Source organism: Equus caballus, chromosome 7 (assembly GCF_041296265.1).
Source record: "Equus caballus isolate H_3958 breed thoroughbred chromosome 7, TB-T2T, whole genome shotgun sequence".
NCBI classification, from domain to species: domain Eukaryota; kingdom Metazoa; phylum Chordata; class Mammalia; order Perissodactyla; family Equidae; genus Equus; species Equus caballus.
In genome coordinates this window covers 100,919,446-100,944,503 of record NC_091690.1, presented here as the reverse complement: position 1 = coordinate 100,944,503, position 25,058 = coordinate 100,919,446, and the positions used below count along the sequence as shown (strand labels likewise).

The following is a 25,058-nucleotide window of genomic DNA, read 5'->3' as shown; positions in this document are numbered from 1 at the left end:
TTCTTTTTTAAAACAAGTGAAAAATAATTACCTCATCTTTACATATGAGATAAACATGATATTTATAATGATGCAGTGAATGATATAAAGAATACAACTGTATTTTCTCTGGATCAACAGCAAACTCCTATAAAAACAAAAGAGTTTACAGATATATTTATTTCATGGAGCTATCTGAGCTAAGAATACTTTTACAAAAGTACTAGACCAAAAGTCTCAATGGAAATCTTAAAAATGATTTCTATGGCTAGGCATTACCCTGTATTAATATCAACAAGAAGCTTATTCAAAAACAGAATTTAAATTGTATTTTAAAATCTTCATTCTTTTTCCCGAATATAAATATACACTATTCCAAAAAATTAAACATTATACAAAAATTCACACAGTAAACATATAATATGACTTATAAAGCAAAAGAATCCTATAATCTCTTGATTCAGAGATAAACGAGGTTAACAGCATTACAGTTATGCATTCTTCCATGTCCCCCCACACATATATTAACAACACTAATTTTGTAAAGGGAAGGGAATCATACTATACATATTGTTCTGCAACTTTCTTTTTTATAACTAGTTTTTCACCTAACTAAAACTTGGATATCTTTCTCTTTATTACATATGCCCCCCCAATATAAATTATATGAGGGCAGGGATTTTTGACCATTTTTCACTGTTTATTTGTGGTACTTAGAACTGTATTCGGCACACCATGGGCATTCAAAAATTTTAGTGAAAGAACAAATGAATCTACCTCTTCTTTTTGAAAAGTCCATAGCATTACATTATCTGAATGACTCTTTATTTATCCAGTCTCACAGTGATGATACACAACTGAACTGCTCTTACAATTCTGCAATGAGCAAATGCATGCTTTTATGCATTTGTAAATATGTTTCTACAGAATACATCTTTGATGTGGACTTGATATGTTGCTAAGCTGTTTTCTGAAAAAGCAGTAATTTAGACCATGTTTGAAATTGAATGGATTCCACTTTTAATAATTTTGCAGACGGAATCCAGACTGACTCCTATGGGAAGTGTGCACACTCACTTCTCTGTCTGCATTTGCATCCAATGACAAAAAAACTATATAAAAAAAATATAAATGCAGGCATAGGATGATTCCTTGCTTATTAGTCTATTTAAAAAATGTGTGAGCACCCACTGTCTGCCAGATACTGTGCTAGGCACTGGAGACAAAGACTAACACCAAGTCCCTCTTCCTTAGGCCAGAGCTGCTCATTTCTACCTGAGAAAGCTTCACCATTAACAGCATGGTAAACTGCTTGGTTATTTCAATGTTTTAAGTAGGAATTATACTAACAACTGGAAAAGGTATAATTACAACAATCAATATATACTCACTTGTGCAGATTTAGTGGTTGTTTTAGAAGTCCTTAGAGTTTTCTTATTATAAGCTCTGCCATTCATTTTGATTTTAGAAATGGCAGATCCCCCACTTTTTGCTTTAGAGTCTCGAGTAATTATTGTTAGTTCAGGAAAACTTTCCAAAGCACTCTTTAAAATAAAGCAAAAATAATTCACATCAGAAGAAAACTAATCTAAACTATTTCTAGCCATTCAAAATTTATTTTAAAAAATACAGAAATATATACATATGTGTACATATACACACACAAATACATGTGTAGGGGATTGATGGATGTGGTAAACAAATACAATATACACGTACATATACATACACATGTGGGTGTTTTAAACATGGCCACAAATTCTTTGCAGCTCCTCCCATCAAGACGTGGAATCTATTTCCCCATCCCTTGAATCTGGGCCAACCTCATGACCTGATTTAAGCAACAGCCTGTGACACTGTGGGGACTCCTGAAGGAGGCAGAGAGTTCTTTCGAGTCATGCCTCTCTGGTTTCATGATAGGAGAAAGAGGGACACATGTAAGTTTCTTCAAAGCTCTACCAATTAAACCACTGTTAACACCCTGAAACTTGGCCACGCCCTGCTATGAAGAATTCATCTGACCCAGGATGAGAACAGAGGAAAACAAGATGCTTCTCTGGCTTTATCACTTCTCTTGCTTCACTGACCACAGGGAAAGCAGTTGTAAGACAGGAGTCTAAAACAGCCTGATGAGTTTTCTGACCACAATGGCATAGTACTACTGATAATTTAGTGGCCATGTGGCAGAACCAATTCCAGTCCATTCTTTAAAACCCGCAGGCCTATTTATACCCTAACCTAGTTGGCAAATCAACTTGCAATAAAAAGCTACAAACACTAACTAAATAATATTTGTAGCTAAATCTAACTAGTTTAAATATTGTTTTAAAAAAAATTAAAGTGAGTTACCAGTATCATTTATTATTTTGACACTAAACGGGTTCAAGTGCTCCCATTATATATTTTTTCTCTTATATTTATTATTCAGAACATAGTTCTCATTCAATAAGCTCAATTTTTTTATAAACAGTTACAACCTTCAAGGCCACTCTCTTCCAAATTGTTTGAGTGCCCAAGCACCTGGCATTGTGACCCCTGAAACAGGACATTTTTTAACAGATAGTCTAATTTTTTTTAGATATAAGTGTAGGAGGGAACTAAGTTTAAGTTTCATCAAATAGAAATAATAGAATCTTTGGCATTTCCTCCAGAGTGAGCTATCATTAATTTCTAGCTTCATTCTCTTAAATTATTTGTGCTTTTATTACATAGTTTGGTGCTTTCCATATAAAACATGCCCAGGTTTGAAAACTTTTGGACCCTGAATTACTATTTACAATAAATGGAACTTAAAGACAAAATAAGGATTCCAGATTTGGAAATAATGAACACCAGGTCAATGGAGATGAAAAGAGAATATTTAAATGATCTTTCTAATAAGCACAAGATGACTGGGAGTACATGGATTTCAAATGAAAACAGAACTTCAAAAGGCTTTAGGATTCCTAAAATTACCAAGATGATCATGGAAAATGGTGCTAATCATTTCCAAAAAATAGAAAATCTTTTCTAATATACTGTTTGTAACATTTTACATCAAATAATTCTAACTTTTAATAATGTATATTTTGGCTTTGAAATGCAAGTTACTATAAATAAAAATTATCAAAATTAATAAGTATAATTTCAAAATTAGACTTTTGTTCTGTGAAATAAGAATATGAAAACTAATTTTTCAATTTTCATCATAAACTACTGCATAAGTTTTAAATATCTACTGAGTCCATTAAATTCCAAGTGGTGGCTTTTTAATACAAGTTACTAGAGAACTGGTTTGACTTTCTAAAATCAGTTAGCCCAAACTGGTCATTTTTAAGATTTAGTAAATTTTTAGAAAACACACATCTAACAACATCCTATTGTCTGAAGAAAACATGACATTTCCCAAAGGGCTATTTCATTAGAAGACAGCAGTTAAGCAGAAAATACTGGACTGGGAGTCAGTAGACCAAATTCTCAGTACTGGGCTTCTTACTAGCTTCTGACTTTTTTCTCAGCAAGTTCATGTCAGTGAAGAATACAGGACTACCAGCAGAGCTTGGGGTCACCTAGCAAAAATGAAGTCAAGTTTCACTTTTATGTGGAGTTCAGATAAAATAGGGATGTAAAAAAGCTATACAAATTACACAAAGGAGTTGAAAACATGTCCATGCAAAAGCCTGCACACGATGCGTATAGCAGTTTTCCTGATAAAACTGCCAGGATTAGGGAGCAACCAAGATGTCTTTCAGTGGGAGAACAGATACACTGTTATCTATCCAGACAATGGAATATTATTCAGTGCTAAAAAGAAATGAGCCATCAAGCCATGAAAAGATACGGCAGGGGCCAGCATAGTGGCCAAGTGGCCAAGTTCGCGCACTCCGCTTTGGCGGCCCAGGATCCTGGGTGCTAACATGGCACCGCTCATCAGGCCATGCTGAGGCAGCGTCCCACACAGCACAACCAGAAGGACCTAGAACTAGAATGTACAACTATGTACTGGGGGGCTTTGGGGAGAACAAGAAGAAAAAAAAGAAAGAAGAAGATTGGCAACAATTGTTAGCTCAGGTGTCAATCTCTAAAAAAGAAAAGACAAGACATGGCAGAACCTTAAATGCATATTACCAAGTGAAAGAAACCAATTTGAAAAGGCTACACACTGTGTGATTCCAACTGTATGACATTCTACAAATGATAAAACTATGGAGATAGTGAAAAGATCAGTGGTTGCCAAAGGTAGGAGGGAGGGAGGGATGAGTAGGCGGAGCACAGAGGATGTTCAGGGCAGTGAAACTAGTCTGTACGAGACCACAATGATACACACACGTCATTGTACATTTGTCCAAACCCTTAAAATGTACAACAGCAAGAGTGAACCGTAAGGAGATGCTGATAACAGGGAAAGTTGTTCATGTGTGGGGACGGGGTATATGGGAACTCTCTGTACTTTCTGCTCAATTTTGCTGTGAACCTAAAACTGCTCTAAAACTGAAGTCTATTTAAAAAAAAAAAAAAAAGCTATACAAATGGATAAAAAAACTCCTCCCAAGGTAGATATAATCAAATGATTCTAGATGTTGTATGTTATACTTTGAATAAGCTGGAAATTTTTTGACTACTAAGTAGCTTCTATCATAATTTTTCTGAGTTTACATTAGCTTATTGTTGTTCTATATTTCTGATAACACCAAAACCAATTTGTGGTGCCAAGATAAATCAATGGATACATACATATCCCCTACTATTATGTGAGAATTAACTTTTGCTCAGATATTGAATAAAGTACACAAGTAAAGGGAATGTTAACAACTGTGCTAGACCAATTCTCATTACAGGTGAAATGAGAAAATTTTTTAAACGTTTAGAAGAAAAACAAGATTGGAATACAGTAGTTTAAAGCAAGTACTTTTGAAAACATTTGGAAATTATTATATAGAAGGAAAACTAGAAAAATATAAAAGCCTGAAAAATGAATTTAAGCAGAAAAAAGCAAATGATTAACACTAAGAATGTGCTTATTAATACAATAAAAAGACAAGCTAAACAGACTCACAATGAATAAAAATCAAATTTTTTGTTGGTTGAAAATTTTATGAAACTGAAAATGACTTTCATAAATTTTCCATCCTATTACGCTTAAGACTATGATTGCCACTGAGTTTTGCTAATAAATCATCTGAAGGAAATACCTTGAATGACTGATCCAAGTGGAGATTCAAAAGAAGTCTCTTTCGATTATCATTCAGCATGCTATCTATTTTTTTCATATGAGGCAAAAGTAGCTCATCTAAAACAAGATAAAAATTTATTGGAATAGGATAAACTATCAACAGAAAATCTTGTTAAAAATCTGTCTTTGTCTCAAAACATTATTAAGACCTTAGCCGAGTAAGAAAGCAGCAGCGCAGTGTATGGACAGGATGAAATCCCCTGCGTTCTAACCCGTCCTTGCCTCTAGAATTAACTGACACACAACATGACCAGTGGGCAACTGCCTAATTTCTCCAGAACTCATTTACCATCTGAACAGTAAGAGTACTACAGGATATAAATTTATCTAACATTATAAAATTTTATAAAATACTAAGTATGATATTCTTAATTCACTACAGTTTAAGGAAAAGAAAAATGATCAAAATCCAGTGTGAAAAATACAAGAGAAGAGTCAAAAGACTTATTTCAGAAAGGGAAACTAAAAGTACGACAAAGATCCTACTCAAAGCTTTGTGCTTTGTCACCCCTGAAACTTTAAGCTTGTTTGAGAAAAGCACTTCCAGAGTGTAAAGTTAATTACTTTTGGTGCTGTTTTAAAGACTTTAGAATACAGACTGTTTCTTAATTTATCAGCATAATATCATATTTTTATAATACTAATGACCTTTCTGAAAATGTATATATAATCCTCAGAATCTGGTTACTAATTTCATAGTTCAATAAAATGTTTGGAATATAAACACAAGCACAGTGACCATCAGAAGAACACCTCCTCTAATTGAAGAAAAGGTCCTTAGTGTGCAATGCTTTCTAAGCTCACTAGAACACACCTGATAGTTTTCTTTTATCTTTCCAGTAGTGATTAAATCAATTCAAATACTACAAGAATTTACATTTCACAAAAACAAGTTTCAAACATTTGTGGATTATTTTAAAGTATTATAACCATTAAAATCTTTCCCCCTTATATTAAATGGAGAAAAATCAGAAAACAATGATAAACAGTAGGGAAAAAAGTCATTTAAAATACAACTGCCCAGAAATGACCATTACTAACAGATGCATATTTGATGATGCAAGGAGTTTTGATTGACAGGGAAAACACTTAATGGCAAAAAGCCAACATGGGGAATTAACTATTGGGTTTTAGTAATGGTTCTTCTACCACTAACTTGTTCTATAACTTCAGGAAACATATTTTGTCTCTTTGAACCTTCATCTACAAAATAAATGTTTTGGGGCCAGCCCGGTGGCATAGTGGTTAAGTTTGTGCACTCCACTTCGGTGGCTCAGGGTGTGCAGGTTCAGATCCCAGATGTGGGCCTAGCACCACTCGTCTAGTCACACTGTGGCGGCATCCCACATAAAACAGGGGAAGATTGGCACAGATGTTAGCTCAGGGCCAATCTTTCGGACAAAAAGGTAAATAAATAAATGAATAAATGCTTTAAACCAGGTAATTTCTAATGTCCCCTCCAGCCCTACATGACTCTAAAATGACTGATGTACAGATTACTGTCTCTGATTATACGGTCAAAAAAGCAATGGACCAGAAACTAGAAAACCCTTGGACTTTAATCCTTTCTCTGCTTCTTCCAAGTTGTGGGCTCTTAAGCAAGTCACTTAACCTCTTTGAGCCTCTCACTGTCTTCATCCACAAAATGGCTAAATTGTTCTGGGATTAAAGCAGAATAACATATGTCAAAGTATGTGGAAATAATAAAACAATACATATTTTTAGGCACTGCTGTTGAAGTATATTGTTACTGACTATGCTTTGCTATTATCTTTTGATCTTACACCCATAGAATCATTTTGACAGAAGAAGGGTAATAGAAACTGGCTCATTAATCCTTTCATTCATCTTTCTAGTTGTCCCTGGTGAATGCTATAGCAGCTGAAGGGTAAACATTAGTGAGCAACATTAGATATATTTTATATAGTTTATTTATATATCAACTCCATCCCCACTTTACTATAAGAAAGATTAATAAAGCAAGAGTGTAAAGGAATAATATTAATGAATATAAGACAATGCATATATTGTTTTAGTACTAACTGATTAGGAAATAATTACTTTGTGATATAGCTTTTACTGGACACAAATATACACTTTTAATCTTTACACCATTATTATCCAGTTCATCTAATTATTAGAAAACACAATATATTGACATCTGGACCCTGCATGTAATACAGACACTGAGTGGAATATTGTAAAGCTCATAAAGATTCTTAAAATTGAAAGAAACTAGCAGATAGTTACATAATTTTCCCATGAGTAGAGATCAGTAAAAATACATTCAATATACAGTTATTCAAATATTCAGATAATTAATGAAAAGATATGACCATTCTATAGAATCAATATATCATGAATTTGTTAACTGACAAAAACCATACATTAAACGCACAACTAACAGACAAGGACAACAAAGACCCGGGAAGTGCTACTCAGCAGACTATATACCGTTGCTCTTCTCTAGGGCTTGCATCGTGTCGGGGTCCAGGGCAATGCTGACAAGCAATTCCATGTAGCTTTTAAAGGTTTCCTTCATCGCTCTTGTGTTCAAAAAACGAGTGACAAAGGGAGCTGGAGGATCAAATGCTGGGAAGGAGAAAGGATGAAATGTTAAATATCCCTTCCTGACAACTTAAGAACAATTTTATCTGTAACAAGAGCCTATAAACAGATTAAAGGTTGTAGATAAAATTTCTTAAGATTCAAGGTTCTCCCCTCTGACTTTAAACACCCCAAGTGAGACATTCTCAAAGCTGGTTTGCACATCACAATCACTAGAGAGTTTTAAAAAAAAAAAATCCAGATTGATGGACTTATTAAGACAGAATCTTGTTGGGGGGGGGCAGGTAGTGGTGATGAAGCTTGCACATTATACTTCAAAAAAGGTTCCCAGCTAACCCTAACCCAACACCAGCCCAGCATTTGGAACCATCAGCCCCAGAGGAACCTGTTTCTCCTCCCTCGGGCCTACCACAGACATCTGCTGCCAGGCTGTGCTACTCCAGAATACGTGGTTTCTCTACATTCAGGTAGTAAAAAAGCCATAAGACATCTAATGTATGAGTTAACAGATAAATAACTCTTCTTTTCACTTCTGTACCTAAATTACTGTAAAAGTATGGTCTAGAGCCAAGACATATTAAAAAAAGTTTTTTAATGTAAACACAGCCCATGCACAGAGAAAATTTCACTCAAATTCAATGGCAAGAACTGTAGGATTAGAAGTGTGTCTCAGTTTTGACTTTTTAATTCAAATATATAACTATTTTCACAGCCTTTAACAGCACTTTTCAAATTATGGTCCAAGATCCCTCAGGAACTCTCCCAAGACCCTTTCAGCAGTCTCTGATATTGAAATTTTCCTAGTAATATTAAGATCTTATACACCTTTTTCACTCTGTTGACATTTATAAAAGTAATGTTGGATAAAACCGTTGGTGCCTTACTTAGCATGAATCAAGGCAGTGACACCAAACTGAACCAGTAGCCACAAACTTTGCCACGACTTTGTTATCTCACTGCCAAGCATCTGAAGGGGCAAAAAAGCCAATTCCACTCTAGTCCTTGACGAATCAGTAAAAATTATTAATTATATTAAATCTTTACCCTTAAGTAAAGGTCTCAATGTTCCATGTGATGAAATGAGAGGTACACAAAAAGCACATCTGCTATGAAGTACAACAGTCACCTCCAGGAAAAGCACCATCCAATCGTTTGAGTTACAAAATTACCCAGCCACTCTTTGCCTCATGGGACACCCTTTTTATTTGAAAGAATGACTGACAGACACACTATGCCTATACAGATTTGGATATCTGGCAGGTGTTTTCTTAAAAATTAATGACATAAACTTGTCACTTCAAGGAAAACAACTCACAGTACTGTTGCTAATAATAAAATTTGAGGTTTCAAGTAAAAATTAGAATTCTGGAAAACTTGCATCCACCACTGTGAGCCTGGCAATGTCCCAATGTTTAAAGACATCATTGATGAGATCAGTGGTGGTATTAATATATGTTATTTTTTGATACTGTAAAAATGCATGGCCTAAATGTAAGAGCTAAAACCATAAAACTCTTAGAAGAAAATATAGGGGTAAATCTTCATGATCTTGGATTTGGTGATGGATTCTAAATATGACACCAAAAGCATGAGCAACAAAAGAAAAAATAGACAAATCTGGCTTCATTAGAATTGCAAACTTTTGTGCACCAAAGGACATTATCCAGAAAATGAAATATCAACATTTAGAACAAGAGAAAATATTTTTAAATCATATATCTCATAAGGGTTTAAGATCTAGAATATATAAAGAACTCTACAACTCAAGTTCAAAACGAGAAATGACTCAATTAAAAAATGAGCAAAGGATTTCAATAGACATTTCTCCAAGTAAGACAAGCAAATGGCCAGTAAGCACTGAAGAGATGCTCAGCATCCTAAGTCGTTAGGGAAATACAAATCAAAAATGCAATGAGGGGCCAGCCCCGTGGCACAGCGGTTAAGTTCACACGTTCCACTTTGGCAGCCCGGGGTTCGCCGGTTAGGATTCCGGGTGCAGACATAGCACCACTGGGCACGCCATGCTGTGGTAGGCACCCCACATATAAAGTAGAGGAGGATGGGCACGGATGTTAGCTCAGAGCCAGTCTTCCTCAGCAAAAAGAGGAGGATTGGTAGCAGATGTTAGCTCAGGGCTAATCTTCAAAAAAAAAAAGAAAAAGCAATGAGATACCACTTCACACCTACTAGAAGGGCTACAACCAAAAAACCAAAAAATAATAAGTGTTGGTGAGGATGTGAAAAAATGAGAACCCCCATGCATTGCTGGTGAGAATATAAAATGATGCAGTCACTATGGAAAACTGTTTGGTGGTTCCTCAAAAAGCTAAACATACAATTACCATATGACTCAGCAACTCCACTTCTAGGTATATAGCCAAAAGAATTGAAAACAAGAACACAACCAGATATTTGTATTCCATGATTCATTACAGCATTGTTTACAATAGCCAAAAGGTGGAAACAACCCAAGTGTCCAAAGCAGATGAATAGATAAACAAAATGAACATACGATGGATAAACTTACAATGGGAGAGTATTCAGACATAAAAAGGACGAAAGTTCTAATACATACTATAATATGGATGAACCTTGAACACATTATGCTAAGTGAAATAAGCCAGACATACTTATATCAGATATTTAGAGCAGGCAAATTTATAGAGACAGAAAATAGATTATCTGAGATTACCAGTGGCGGGGGAAGGGGAGAATGGGGAGTTATTGCTTAGGGTTACAAAGTTTCTGTTTGGGGTGATGAAAAAGTTTTGGAAATAGATAGTTGTGGCAGTTGCACAATGGTGTGAATATAATTAATGCTACTGAACTGTACACTTAAAAGTGGCTAAAATGGCAAATTTTATATCTATTCTACCACAACTTTTTTAATGTGAAAAAACATGAAACAGAATATGTACATTAATGAGCTAAAAAATATTTTCACATGACCAATGAATAATGTTATAAAATCATTGATCATGATACCCTTGAGATACATTCAAAGAGTAAGACAAACCAATACAATAATCTTTGTAACAAGGATGAAAAGTTGGAGAAACCACCACTTGCCAAGTTTATCAAATAAAAAACTCTGAGTATCAAAGAAAAATACTCATAATTATCTGGAAAGGTATTTAAAATACTCTTCCCTTCCCCAACGATATATCTATGTAAGGCTCAGTTTTCTTCATATACTTTAACCAAAATAATATATAACAAATTGAATGTATGAGCTAATAGGAAAATGTTACTCTTCTAACTAAATACTGTTAGTTTAGAAAAGTACAGTTGTTAAAAATACAATTTAATATGTAATGGATTTATTTTAAATAAATTTTTTAAATTTCTGTTTTAATTGACGTTCGGTAAATATAAATAGCTACAGCCCACAAAAACAAAAATGTTTTGCAATCCTCAATAAATTTGAAGATTATAAAGATTATAATATATATAGATTATAAAATTTTGAAACAGTTTGAAAATCAGGCTATAAATCTAGGTTTATTATCAATATTTGCCTTCTTTTTAAGAAGCACTAAAAATGCTTGCCTATTAGTGACAACTAGTGGTAACTCATTTGAGGACGCTGTACAACTGAGTGCAAATTGAGAACCCAAACCTGTCTATTCTAAACACTAGGCAGGAACACTAAGAGCAAAAATTACACATAATGCCTTCCAAACACACTCAAAGCACTGAATTTCTTTATAAACCCTGATGTGCACACTTCTAAACAACCATTCATAAGCAGCTTTTAAAAACAATACATTTAAAGTAGACTTCTACACTGAGGAATATTTATTATGATTCTGTTTCTATTCAAACACTCTCTAAGGTCAGCTCCCAAGCAATGATACTTGTAATGACAGTACTCATCCTGGACATCGAGGTCAACAGTACCTGCAACATCCAAGTCATCGCTCAAGTTCTGCCAAGATTACATCCTGAATTTCTCAAATGTGTCTCCTCTACCCCTGCTGCCACAACTGAGGTTCAGACTTCCAATTTATACCTGAACTATTATGTCTTGTAATTCAAATTCAGATTTTACCGTGTTGCTCCCTCCTTAACTCCCTCCAAGGACTCTCATTTTGCTACAGGATCCCAAGCTTTTCAGCTTTAGCATGGCAAACACAACTTTCCATCACCCTTTCGTCTTTTCCTGCCTACCTTCAACTTTATGCTCTAGAAGAAGACAGGTCAACAAACTTTTTCTGTAAAGGGCCAGAGAGTAAATATTCAAGGCTTTAATGGTCATGTGCTTTCTGTAGCAACTACTCAAATCTGCCACTGCAGTGGGAAAGCAACTGTATGAAAACACGTAAATGAATCGGTGTTCCAATAAAACTCCATTTACAAGAATAGGCTGCAGATCAGATTTAGCCCACTGGCCAGTTTGGTAACCTCTGCTCTAGACTACTGAACTGCCTGAAATTTCTTATATATATTACACAAGTTTGATGGCTGATGGAATGTGTGCTGGTATATTTTTGGGTTTTACAACTATCCCAGGTTTACTTTGTAATAAAGTAAATATCAATATATATAGCCTACATAACTGCTCTTTGGTGTCTTCAACAGTTTTAAGAGTGTGAAAGGGTTCTAAGGTCAAAAAGTTTGATAACTGCTAATCTATTTCAACCTTTTCATTTTATAAAAGAGAAAACTAAGGCACAGAGAGGTTACCTAGCTAAGTCACGGGCAGCTGGCTGGCAGCTAACAGATCCAGAGAAGTATGCAGTAATGCAGTATATTATAAAATTAACAAACATATTCCATTTTTATATGGAAGTATATATTATTATATACATTACTCTATCCTATTAACTAGTTTCAGAGTTGCTGCTTCCTAGGCTTGTTTTATTCTTTTCTTCTGGCATAAACATAGACTCAAAAGTCTGGAGCTAGAGGACTCTTGGTCAACCATCTGATCTAACCCCATCCTGCCCTGAGGTGAGAGAACTGGCCTCACTAAGGCTAGAGCTCACAAAGGTCTTCTTCCAGTTCACTGCCTTTTCTGTCTGACAAGGCTGTATGAGTTGGCAAACTGTGCTTTCAGTTAGTGTGTTCAGGAATTGTGAATTTATTTTTATAAAAGCCTAAGCAGAACTTAACTAGGTAGCTAAATCCCCTAAAAAAAAATAAATTTTGAATCGTCAGCATCACTGCTCCTCTCCATTTACGTAGATGATCTAGAGTTACCAGGGTATTCATTTCATGGAGAACTCACCCTCATCATCACTGCCACTAGAATGGATCTCAGGAGATGAGTCAGATTGGGAAGATGAAAACTCTTCTTTCCATTTCTTCCGTTTCTTTGGTGGTGGCTCAGCCTTTACTTTTAGCTGTTTAACTTTGGGTTTCAAGGAAGGGGCTTTTGTGGTTACAGGTTTTGGTGCTGGAGGATCAAAAGTTTTACTGCTGCTGCTTGGCTTAGCCTCAACAGTTCTGCAACGTCACAAACAAACTTCATTAACACTGAAATACTATTAAAATAAATTAGACCAAAAGAAAAGAGAAACAGTGGAAAAGTTTATTTAATTACCTCACCAACATCTCCAAAATAAAGTCCAAGTCCTACACAAGGCCACTGGTGATTCCCCCAAAATTCTCTTGGAATATTCTTTAACCACTTACGTTCAACATTCAGCTATTAAAGGACTACTAGTTCAATCCCTATTTGTCTCTCTTCACTCTTCCCCTCCCTTTATGAACTGATTGTCCTCAATATGAGGCTGTACGACAGACGATTAATGGGCTTTAGGAAGTAATGCATGATAAACCCTTGATAGCCACATCTATCTCTGATCATCAGAAACTCACACAGGCTCCAGTGGTGACAGGTTTTGATTTAGAGACCCAACTGTATCTGTCCTAGAGCCCCTCAAGAAGATTTGCTGTAGGCCAGTCCTAGAGATTTGATTGGATAAAATTCCATCCTAAGAATAAGGTGGGCTGCTTCCAGTAAGTTGGAATCTTAATTAAACTAGATCTTCCTAGCATCTGATTGAGAATATCTAGGGTCACATTCTCTTTCCCATACAGATCACAAGGAATGTGGCTAGGTCAGATTCACGGTCCAGACAATCCAGAGTCACATTAATATATGAGGATAATTCTACTATACACTTGCCTAGAGATGTACAGGTCTTATAGTCTTTTCTCAAAAGTTACTTCATTTTAAATTTGACATTCCATTATTATTTTCATTTTATGGATAAAAAGGGGGCTTCAGAAAGAGTGCCTTACTACAAGTATATTACATAAGAAAATAAATACCTGATAGCTTGTGAAGGCTTACTTCTTGGCTTTTTGGAACATACTCTGACATATTCCTTTTTGTTTGTGTTTTCAATGAACTTCACATATATCTTTTTGTATTTACTCTTTGCATCTCCAAAATATCCAAGGTACTATGGAAAGAAACAAGGTACTAAGGAAAGGAACATTTGAATTACATAATTATACATTCTGTACATAAAATATTATTTTGCCGGCTTGATTGACTATCATACAGCTATCCTTCAAGTCTTTCAAATGCAGCTCTGGCCAAGCTAATTTCACCTGAATAAAAATGAGCCCAACTTCATTCATAAGTACAAGCCCCTACACAGAAGCAATCATCAGATGTTTACTTACTCAATGCTATTAAACTACCTAAGGACAAAAGAATAACTTCTATAAGTCTTCTGGTACATCAGGATGTTTGACTGGCAGAATAATCAATAGAAGAGCTTCTGAGCTTATCTGAACTCTTCACAGACTAACACTAATTCCTTTCCTTTATTTAAAAAAAAAAAAACTTAAGGAACAGTATAAAGTGTTTTCATTTTAAGCTGCTGGTAGTTACACATTGAATTTATTTTAAAATCAGACTATTAGGGGCTGGCCCCGTGGCCGAGTGGTTAAGTTCACGCGCTCCGCTGCAGGCGGCCCAGTATTTCGTTGGTTCGAATCCTGGGCGTGGACATGGCACTGCTCATCAAACCAGGCTGAGGCAGCGTCCCACATGCCACGACTAGAAGGACCCACAACGAAGAATATACAACTATGTACCAGGGGGCTTTGGGGAGAAAAAGGAAAAAAATAAAATCTTAAAAAATAAATAAATAAAAAAAATAAAATCTATTAGAGTATCATATACTCTGTAGTTCAAACTTTATGCTATTTTATATCAGAAATGCTCAATATAAAATATATTTAAATTTAAACCATTCTATATTTTCCCCAGGATCACTGTCAAAAAATAGTTAAGGGTAATGTAAACAAGCATTTTACTTACACTGTTTGTAGCAGCAAATTCTCTTTGCCCATCTCGAATTTCCGGAACAAACTTCTGTAATAAAGCTTTTTGTACTTTCCAAATAGCTGGGGGTTCTTTTCCTATTTTTAAAGCCTCCTGTAATAAGCAGAATTAATTACATTTATAAAAACTAGAACTTAGTCTAAATTTATAGAATCTTAGAGCTGAAAGGAATCTTAAAGACCTGTCTACCTCAACCTTTTATCTTTTACCTAGCTGACTTGCAATAATTCTCCTAAGCTGGCTATTCAGTCTCTGCTTAAATTCTTCCACAAATAGGGAGCACACCAACATGCAAAGTAGCCTATTACCCTTTCGTACAGCTATTGGAAAGTTTTCTTCTAGTGATATTACCATACATTATTTATGCAATTTTATAACATTATGTATATATTCAAAAAGACAGAAACAAACATGCTAAAATATTAACAGTAGTTAATTGTGAATGGAAGGAATATAGATTAATTTGATGTTATATTCCTAATTGTCCTTTTTAATGCCATTCCTCTCCATCCTAACCAAAGAATAAAATCAAAAACCCAAGAATCGGTTTTCTTGAACATAGCTAAAATTTTCTTGTATGAAATTATAACATTCAGCTCAGGATTTTTACAATCTGAAATTACGAGAATAAGTCTAATTTTATTTTACATTATATTCCTGTTATTTTCTTTAAACTTTTAAATGAGATAAATGACCATTTTCTCCAAACTCCTAATAATACAAAGAGTTGGGAGCCTTGAAAAACATTGACATTTCAAAACTGCTCTAACTACTAGTACCTAATCCAACATACTGACTAGTCAGAAATATATAAAACTGAGATATAAGTTAAAATTATTTTAAGCTATTTTCTTTTGAAAAATATCTCACGTCTACTAGTGTATCATTTAACAATTACGACAACTTAGAATAATTATAAAAACCTAACTTTTGCACTCAAGTTAGACACATGCTATTAAACTCATCAAGAAGGCTATCATATGCACTCCCACTAAGCTCTGACCTTTATACCTGTGAACGTTCACATCACCTTAAAAGTCTCTATGTCTTCTATCTTTACCACAAATTCATCACGCTCCCTGTATTGGCCTTCGCCGCCGCTTTCCGAGTTCTCCTCATCTGTAAAACCTTCTATGGCAACAGAGTCCTGTCCTCTTGCAAACTGGTCTGAAGGAAGACCATCAAGTTCGATGGGCTTTGGGGGTTCTGCAGAGTTTATATTTTCCAGGATATTTACTGCAGATGAAGTAGAGTAGAGAGGTTCTTGCTTAACTGCACCCACAGTGGTAGAGGAAGTATTAGCAGTACCAGTGGTATTGGCAGTTGGGCTAGTAGTTGCCACCTGTAGGGCTTCTGAAACTAGATCAAGCAAATGCAAATCAGTAATACACATAATTAACCATTTACTTGCTCTGAGTAAAATCTGAACAGTTTAAAAAGAAAGACTTGGGTATTTTTGTCATCAAATTGTTTGAAACAATGAGACCCATAGTAAGAAACTAAAAAATGATTGTTAATTTCCAAGAATCAAAGTGGTGAGAATTACATCTGGATGACAAGCAGACTTAGAACCTCCACCAATCTACACTTACCCCTAACTCCACTTAACTAGCACAAAGAGACAAAAAAGGGATGCAAGATACGGAAGGGTCAGCAGACCAAAGCTGTGAAGAATTCCCAGAAGAAAAGCCGAGTGGACATGATAAAGGAAAACAACACCCCAAAATACGTTGAAACAGCACTAGAAACTACGGAAACAGAAAAGATTATAAAGTAATGATATAAAAATTTGCTAACAAACAACTTAGATGAAATGGACAAATTCCTAGAAAAACACAAACTACTGAAAAGGACAAAAGAACAGAAAGAACATCTAAATAGACCAGTAACATCTAAAGAGAATAAAAGAAATTTTAAAACATTCCACAAAGATAAGCATAGGCCCAAATGGGTTCACAGGTGGCTTCTACCAACACTTAAGTAAGAATTAATACCAATCCATCATATATTTACCAGAGATTTGTATCCAGAATATATAAAGAACTCTTACAACCTCAATAACAACAAGACAAACAGCCCAACTTAAAAAGTAAGCACAGAGGGGCAGATATATATGGTGACTGACAAATAATTATGTACAACTGAAATTTCACAAAATTATAACTATTATGACCTCAATAAAATAAAATTTTACAAGAGTGAGCACAGGATCTGAATAGGCATTTGTCCAAAAAAAAAAAAATTGTCAATAAGCAGATGAAAGGCCATTACTCATTACATCAATGCAACCTCACACCTGCCAAGAAGGCTATAATTACTAATACAGACAATAACCTGTTAGCAAGCATGTGGAGAAACTGGCACCCTTTTACATTGCTGGAGAGAATGTAAAGTAGTATGGCCACTTTAGAAAACAATTTGGCCATTCCTCAAAATGTTAAGCATGGAAGACAACATGATCTTATATATAGAAAACCCTAAAAAATCCATCGGAAAGCTACTAGAAGTAATCAACAATACAGCAAAGTTGCAGGGTACAAAATCAACTTACATAAATCAGTTGCATTTCTATACTCTAATAACAAACTAACAGAAAGAGAACTCAAGAACACAATCCCATTCACAATCGCAACAAAAAGAATGAAATATCTTGGAATAAATTTAACCAAGGAGGTAAAAGATCTATACAATGAAAACCACAAGCCTTTTCTGACAGAAATTGATGACGACATAAAGAGATGGAAAGACATTCCATGCACATGGATTGGAAGAATAAACATAGTTAAAATGTCCATACTAACCTAAAGCAATCTACAAGTAGAGTGTGGTTTTATTTCTGGGCTTATTTGTCCTTCATTTTTATTGATATAAGAACTGAGAAACCTTGTTCATATAAATAATAGATGAATGAAGGAATAAAAGGGATTTTATTATAGCAATGTCACTGAATTTTGAAAATACTTTCTAAGTTACATGGCAAAACAAAGCACATAGCTATCTATGACCAAAAACAGGGATACTGCCACCAGCAGACCCTGAGAAAAGGACAGAGTAAAGGACACACTACTCACGAGGGATGTAATCCCAAAGAGAAGATATGAGGGGCAGGAAGAAAGAAGGGCAATACGGTAAACACGTAAGTAAATCAAAATAAACACTGACTTTAACAGTATTAATGATGTCTTGTTGAGTATTAGAAAACTAGACAGAATTAAAATACATGGTAACAATAACATTAAAGTTAGGAGGAGTTAAATGGAGTTGTAGTGTTCCGAAGTCTTTCTATTATCCCGGAAGAAAGAAAGAAACATACCAACAGATTTTGAGAGGCTGAAAATGCATACTTTAATTCCTTTTATAACCAGGAAAAGAACAGATATTTCATCAAAACAATCAAGGGGTGGGAGAGTAGGTAAGACAGGAATAAAACAAGACTATGTATTGATGGTTATTGAAACTGAACATGCAAAAATTGGTTTAATTATACCAATCTTTGTACCTTTGTTTATGTTTGAAAATTTCCATAATGAATATTAAGCAAATATTTTTCTAAAAAGAATACGTAACTTCCAAATTGGTAGAGGGAAAAATATCAATACTGTATGATACTCTTTATATGAAGTTTTAAAACAAACCAAACAAAAGAACAGTGTTTAAGGACGCATACACAGGTGGTAAATTACAAACGAAAAGCAGGGAAGTGACCACCATCCAACCAAGACAGTGGTTAGTTCTAGAAGTTAAGAGTTGGGTTTAGGGGCTGGCCCCATGGCCAAGTGGTTAAATTTGCTCACTCGCTCCACTTCGGTGGCCCAGAGTTTCGCTGGTTTGGATCCTGGGCACAGACATGGCACCGCTCATCTAGCCACCCTGAGGCGGCATCCCACATGCCACAGCTAGAAGGACCTGCAACTAGAATATACAACTATGTACTGGGGGGCTCTGGGAAAAAAAAAGAAGAAGAAGATTGGCAACAGTTGTTACCTCAGGTGCCAATCTTTAAAAGAAGAAAAAAAGAGAGTTGGGTTTAATTTAATACTCAATTTATTTTTGTACTTTTTTTGCTCTCTAGTGACTAGCATTTAACACCATAAATCTTCTTCTTTGCCCCACACTCTTGGCGCATCCCATTGGTTTCAAAATACAATGTTCTAGTGCCATTTCTAAGTGGTTTATCATTTCAGTTTTGGTTTCCTTTTTAAGCCATGAGTTATTTAGAAGTTATCAGAAATTATTTAGAAGTCTTAAAAATAACCTTATTTTTATTTGTCCCTTTCTTTTTTTCTTTCAGCTATTCTTTGATGTAATTACTGCATTGTCATCAGAGAATATGGCTTAAATAATGTCTGCATTTTCCAGTTTAGAGAAATTTTACATGTATATTTTCTTCATGTACGTTATATTACCATAACTGAGTCACATTTCACAAGAAAAAATGTCCTTAAGGAAAGAAAATAGAGATGTGGAAAAATAGATTGAAAATGCTAACAACAATAAAATTAGTATGGCAATATTAAAAACAGAAATGGGAAATTAAATGGGAAAAAGGGAGATTTTATTATGATAAAAGGAAATTTAACTACAGTAAAATTTTAAGCACCCAACTATTTGGGTTAGAAACATATCAAGTAAACAGTGTTAGAAAAACAATAAAACACAGTGAGAAACTTTAACAAACTTTTCCAGTAATCAACACATCAAGCAATCTAAAAACAAATAAGGATAGGGAGGATTATTTTTAACTTTTCTATTAAAAATTTCAAACACACAAAAATAGAGAACACAAACCTTCACGTACCATAACCCAGCTGCAACCACCACAAACATTTAGGTATAGTTATTTCACCTCCCGTCACCTTTTACATTTGCTGGGAGAGTTTACCGCAAATTCTAGATCTGTCATTTACCTCCAACATACACACATAGGTTTTCTTAAATAACCTAATGTCATTTATTACATTAAACAAAAAATAAAAAGACATAAAGAATTTGAGCAATATTACCAAATAAAATCTATTAGCAGTTGGTACTCATGGAATATTTGCAAAAATTAACCACTTACCAAGCCACTAACAAAATTTCCATAAATTTCAAACTGCAGCCGTTATTTACCCTCAACCACAATACAATAGAGCCATAAATTAGTAATAAAGGAATATCAAAACAACAAGAAAAACTCACTAGGAAACAGACAAAAACTCATCATCCTTAATAACTTTTGGGCTAAAAAGGAAATCAAAACTGAAATGACAGATCATTTAGAAAAGACAGTGAGAGGATTATAAATTAAAACCAGAGGGTAGAGCCACAGTGTGCTGCCAAGAAAACTTACACTTTAATGCCATTAATTAGAAAGCAAGCAAATAACAAAAATAAACTAAGTAATAAACTCAAGAAGCCAGAGAGAGAATACGAAATTGAACCTAGGGAAGATAGGGAAACAGAATTCGTAGAAACAGAAATTAAGAAAAAGTGAGTGAAAAAATGATAACAGGACCAAAAAAAGAAAAGTACATCGGTTCTTTGAAAAGAACCATTAAATAGGCAAAGCTTTCATAGACTGGTAAGGAAAAAGATTCAAATAATCATTTGGAGCAAGAAAGAGAACATAACTACAAAAACAGAGGAGACTAAAGCTTAATAAGGAATATTATGTACGACTGTGTAACACCAAATTTTAAAATCTAAATGAAAGGGATGATTTTTCTAGAAAACACACCTTTCTTAAATTGACCCAGATAGATCAAACTACCTCAGGAAAAACTGGAAAGCCCCAGATATATTCTTAGAAAGTTCTACCAAATGCCTACTGTATGTAGAAAATTTTTTCAAAGCTTAGATAAAGAAACCTTTCCCAATTTATTTTATAAGACCAACATATTCCTGAATACAAAAGTGAACAAGATGAAGACAAAAAACATTACAAGCCAATCTCACCTATGAATCTAGGTGTAAAAATCCCCCCCAAAATAAGAGCAATTTAAAACTTGCAATGGATTAAAAAAATTCATCATGACCAAGCAGAGCTCATTGTAGAAAATTTTTTTGAAAGGTTCAGCATTAGGAAATCAAGTAAGATTAATGTGGGAAAAAAGAAGCAGATTTATCAGAAGAAATTCAAAAAGGCATATGACAAAATTCAATGCCCATTGTTAATTTTTTTAAAAAATCTTAAAAATCTCAAAGCAGAAGGAAAGTTTCCTAAGGATTACAGTATACCAGAAACTGACAACAAATATATTTCAAAGTCAAACCTACATATTTTACTTAACATCAAGGAGGAAGTCAGGATGCTTGCTATCATTGCTACTATTACCAGAGGCCTGAGCCAATAAGATGTTACAAAAAAATGAGGAAAAGAAAGATAAAACTACATTATTTTTAGAAGATACAACAGTCTACCTAAAAATGCAAGAGAATCAAGTGGAAAAACTGTTAAAAATTCAACCAAAATGCCAAACACAAGATGGAAATATGAAAATCAATCATTCCCATACATCATCAGCAGCCAATTAGAAAACAGCATGGGGAAAATCATATTTTAAAAACTGCTAAAACTATAATAAATAATATCTATGTGGAAAAAATGATATAATGCTAAAAGACAAATAAAATCTGAATACGTAGAAAAACATTTTCCATAAGTGGATGAGAAGACAATATTGTAAAAATATCGATTCTCCCTTAAAATTAATTTGTGAATTCAACATAATCTCCAAACATTGAAGGGGCTCCTACTGGCCCATTACAGGGCAATTTGAGCATCAGAAATAATGACTGTAATTGATAAGAAAATGAATTTTTAAAAATTCACGAAAGGGTTCTGGTGTCTACCAAAAGGAAGTAAGCCCACTAGAGGCTACTATCACCCACTTATTACAAATAAAAACTCCGGACAAAATGTAACACACAACTCCCTAAAGACTGAAAAGTCAGTAACAGCAGGCAGATTGGGGAGGGAAACCCAACCTCAAATAACAATACATGGAGGTTTCCTCAAGTTCTTTCCTCTCTTACCACCTGGCATTTACCAGAGTTCTGCACAGGGTGACCCCTATGCAGAACTACACAGGGTACAGACAATAAAAACTCCAAGAAAATCTGTTCTTTTGGACAGATAAGTGGGGAAAGGAACCCCATGCAAGGTAAGAGTGTGGGGGCAACTGCCATTTCTTTTTTCTCCTCTCTCCCGGCTCTGCTCAGAGGGCAATGCAATGCAGTGGTGATGAACCAGACATCTTAACCCTGACAGGACACTGGTCACTTTGGTATTCAAGAGGAATCTAAAAAACAGGGCCCCTAGCCAGCCCTGATGGCCTAGTGGTTAAAGTTCTGCACGCTCCGCTTCAGCGGCCCAGGATCAGTTCCCAGGCATGGAACCACACCACTCATGTGTCAGCAGCCGTGCTGTGGTGGTAGCTCACATAGAGGAACTAGAAGGACTTACAACTAGATTATACAACTGTGTACTGGGGCTTTGGGGAGGAAAAAAAAGAAGATTGGCAACAGGGGTCAGCCTGGTGGTGTAGTAGTTAAGTTTGCACACTCCACTTTGGTAGCCCAGAGTTTACCAGTTCAGATCCCAGGCATGGACCTACATACCGCTTATCAAGCCACATTGTGGCAGGCGTCCCATATATAAAATAGAGGAAGATGGGCACAGATGTTAGCTCAGGGCCAATCTTTCTCAGCAAAAAGAGGAGGATTGGTGGTGGATGTTACCTCTGGGCTATCCTTCCTCACAAAAGAAAAAGATTGGCAATAGATGTTAGCTCAGGGTGACTCTTTCCCAGGAAAAAAAAAAAAACCATGGGTCTTATAATTTAAAAAACGAAAAAAACTGGGCTCCTGTGGTTTGACAAGTGTAAGGAATGTTCTATATCAATTATATCTCAATAAAGCTGGGAGAATAAAGTGTAGGGGGATTCTCTGTTCTTTCTTTCTCTTCTCTCACTGCAATGTCCCAACGGTAGTCCTAGTTGTACAGAACTGTGTCAAAGCATGGGCAGCTAAAACTACAAGAAAAATTCCAACTTTCTAACTAAATGACTAGGAAAGGAAACTCTGGGAGCTGGTTAGTGTGGGGAAATTCCCAGGGAGGCGAAGTAGAGAATGGTATCCTCTAATTTTGTGTATGAACCCACACAAATCCCAGTTTCATGCCTAAAGTGCACATATGCAGAGTAGATCCAAACTAGGAGAGTAAAGCCTTTGAGATTTAAACTATGACAAAGTCTACCGACCACCCAAGTTCCAGACTAACCCCTGAGAAACACCCAAAGCAATAGAGCAAAATCTCTGAAAACTGAACTAATACTAGAATCACAACTCAAAGGTGAGACAGAACTCATGCTCTGACTGCCTGCTAAAACAAAACAAATCAGTATGCTCCAGAGAATTTTAATAGAACCCACAGTCTTACAGTATAGTACTCAAAATGTCCAGGATACAATCCGAAACTGCTCAATAAACAAAGAAACAGAAAAATGTGACTAATTCTCAAAGGGAAAAGATAATCAACAGATACCACTCCAAGATGACTCAGATGTTGGAATTATCAAAGACTTGAAAAACAGCTATTATAATCATACTCAATGAGGTAAGGTGAACATACTTTTGAAATGAATGGAAACATGCAAATTCCCAGCAGAGAAATAGAAACTAGAAAAAAAGAACCAAATACAAATTTTAGAACTCAAAAAATATCTGAAATAAAAAATTCACTGGATGGGCTCAATAGCAGAATTGAGAAGGCCAAAATGTCAATAAACTTGAAGACAGACCAACAGAAATTATATAACCTGAAGAACAGAGGGGGGAAAAAAAGATGGAGAAAATGAACAGGAGCAATATCAAAAGGTTTTACATCCGTGTCATTGGAGGCCCATAAGGACAGAAAGAGGTTGGTGCAGAAAAAATAATGCCTCCCAACTTCTCAAATTTGGTCAAAGAAATACATTTTACAGATTAAAGAATCTCAGTGAACTCCAAACAGGATAACCCTTATTCCAGACAAATAATTACACTGCTGAAAACCAAAGAAAAAGAAAAGGTCTGAAAAAGGAAAAGTTCTTTGGGCTGAAAGGAGATGATACCAGAGAGAAACCTGGAACATCAGGAATAAAGAAAATGCAACAGAAATTATAAATATCTGGCCAAATATAATAGACTATTTTTCTCCTCTTAAGTTATTTGAGATACATACGACCATTGAAAGCAAAAATTGCTACTCTATCAGAGTTTCCAATATATGTGGATGCAATATATAGAATATACGTAACCTAAGAGTAAAAGGGTAAAAGAATCTGTATGGTTTTTAGGCTTTAACATTTTGCTTGAAACCATAAAAATATTAACTCTAAGTGGATTGTAATAACTAGGTCAAGCACTAAAAACATAATACAAAAAAGCAGAGCCAAAAAAAGCAGAGTTAAATTTAAAAATGAATACTAAAAATGCTTAATTTTTTTAGAAAAAAGATAAGAGAGGAAACAAAACAGAGGGGGAAAACAGAAAACAATAAAATGGAAGATATAATTATATCAATAATTATATTAAATGTAAATGGTCTACACATACCAACTAAAAGACAGAGAATGTGAGATTAGAGTTTAAAAAGACAAAAATGAAATATATACTGTCTACGAAATACCCACATTAAATATAATTGTCACAGATAGGATGGAAAAGATGTACCACGCAAACACTAATCAAACGAAACCAGGAGTTGCTATGCTGCCAGCAAAGCAGACTGCAGAATAAGGATTATTACCAAGGATAAAGGAGGACAGTATATACCGATAAAATGTTCAATTCTCCAGGACTTAATGATCCTAAAGGCATACACACCTAAAAACAGAGCTCAAAATAAATAAAGCAATAACCTATAGAAATAAAAGGAGAAATAGTCAAAACCACAAATAGAGACTTCCGACCTCCTTTCTCAGTAACTGACAGAACAAGTAAACAGATAATCGGCAAGGATATAGAAAA

At 35.0% G+C, this 25,058-nt stretch overlaps 1 protein-coding gene across 4 annotated transcripts in view; it reads right to left on the bottom strand.

Annotated features, from left to right (window-relative positions):
• QSER1 (glutamine and serine rich 1) overlaps positions 1 to 25,058 on the bottom strand; it is a 76,084-nt gene that overhangs the window by 4,609 nt on the left and 46,417 nt on the right. For 3 of the 4 annotated variants that reach the window (XM_023646225.2, XM_070273510.1, XM_070273511.1), the window contains 8 exons: positions 16,096 to 16,424; positions 15,042 to 15,158; positions 14,039 to 14,172; positions 12,990 to 13,207; positions 7,646 to 7,783; positions 5,151 to 5,248; positions 1,371 to 1,523; positions 32 to 127 (listed from right to left, as the gene is read on the bottom strand). In XM_023646225.2, coding sequence (XP_023501993.2) covers positions 32 to 127; positions 1,371 to 1,523; positions 5,151 to 5,248; positions 7,646 to 7,783; positions 12,990 to 13,207; positions 14,039 to 14,172; positions 15,042 to 15,158; positions 16,096 to 16,424 — 1,283 coding nt within the window. The remainder of the gene's footprint in view (positions 1 to 31; positions 128 to 1,370; positions 1,524 to 5,150; positions 5,249 to 7,645; positions 7,784 to 12,989; positions 13,208 to 14,038; positions 14,173 to 15,041; positions 15,159 to 16,095; positions 16,425 to 25,058) is intronic. The other variant, XM_023646226.2, reaches the window with a different exon arrangement.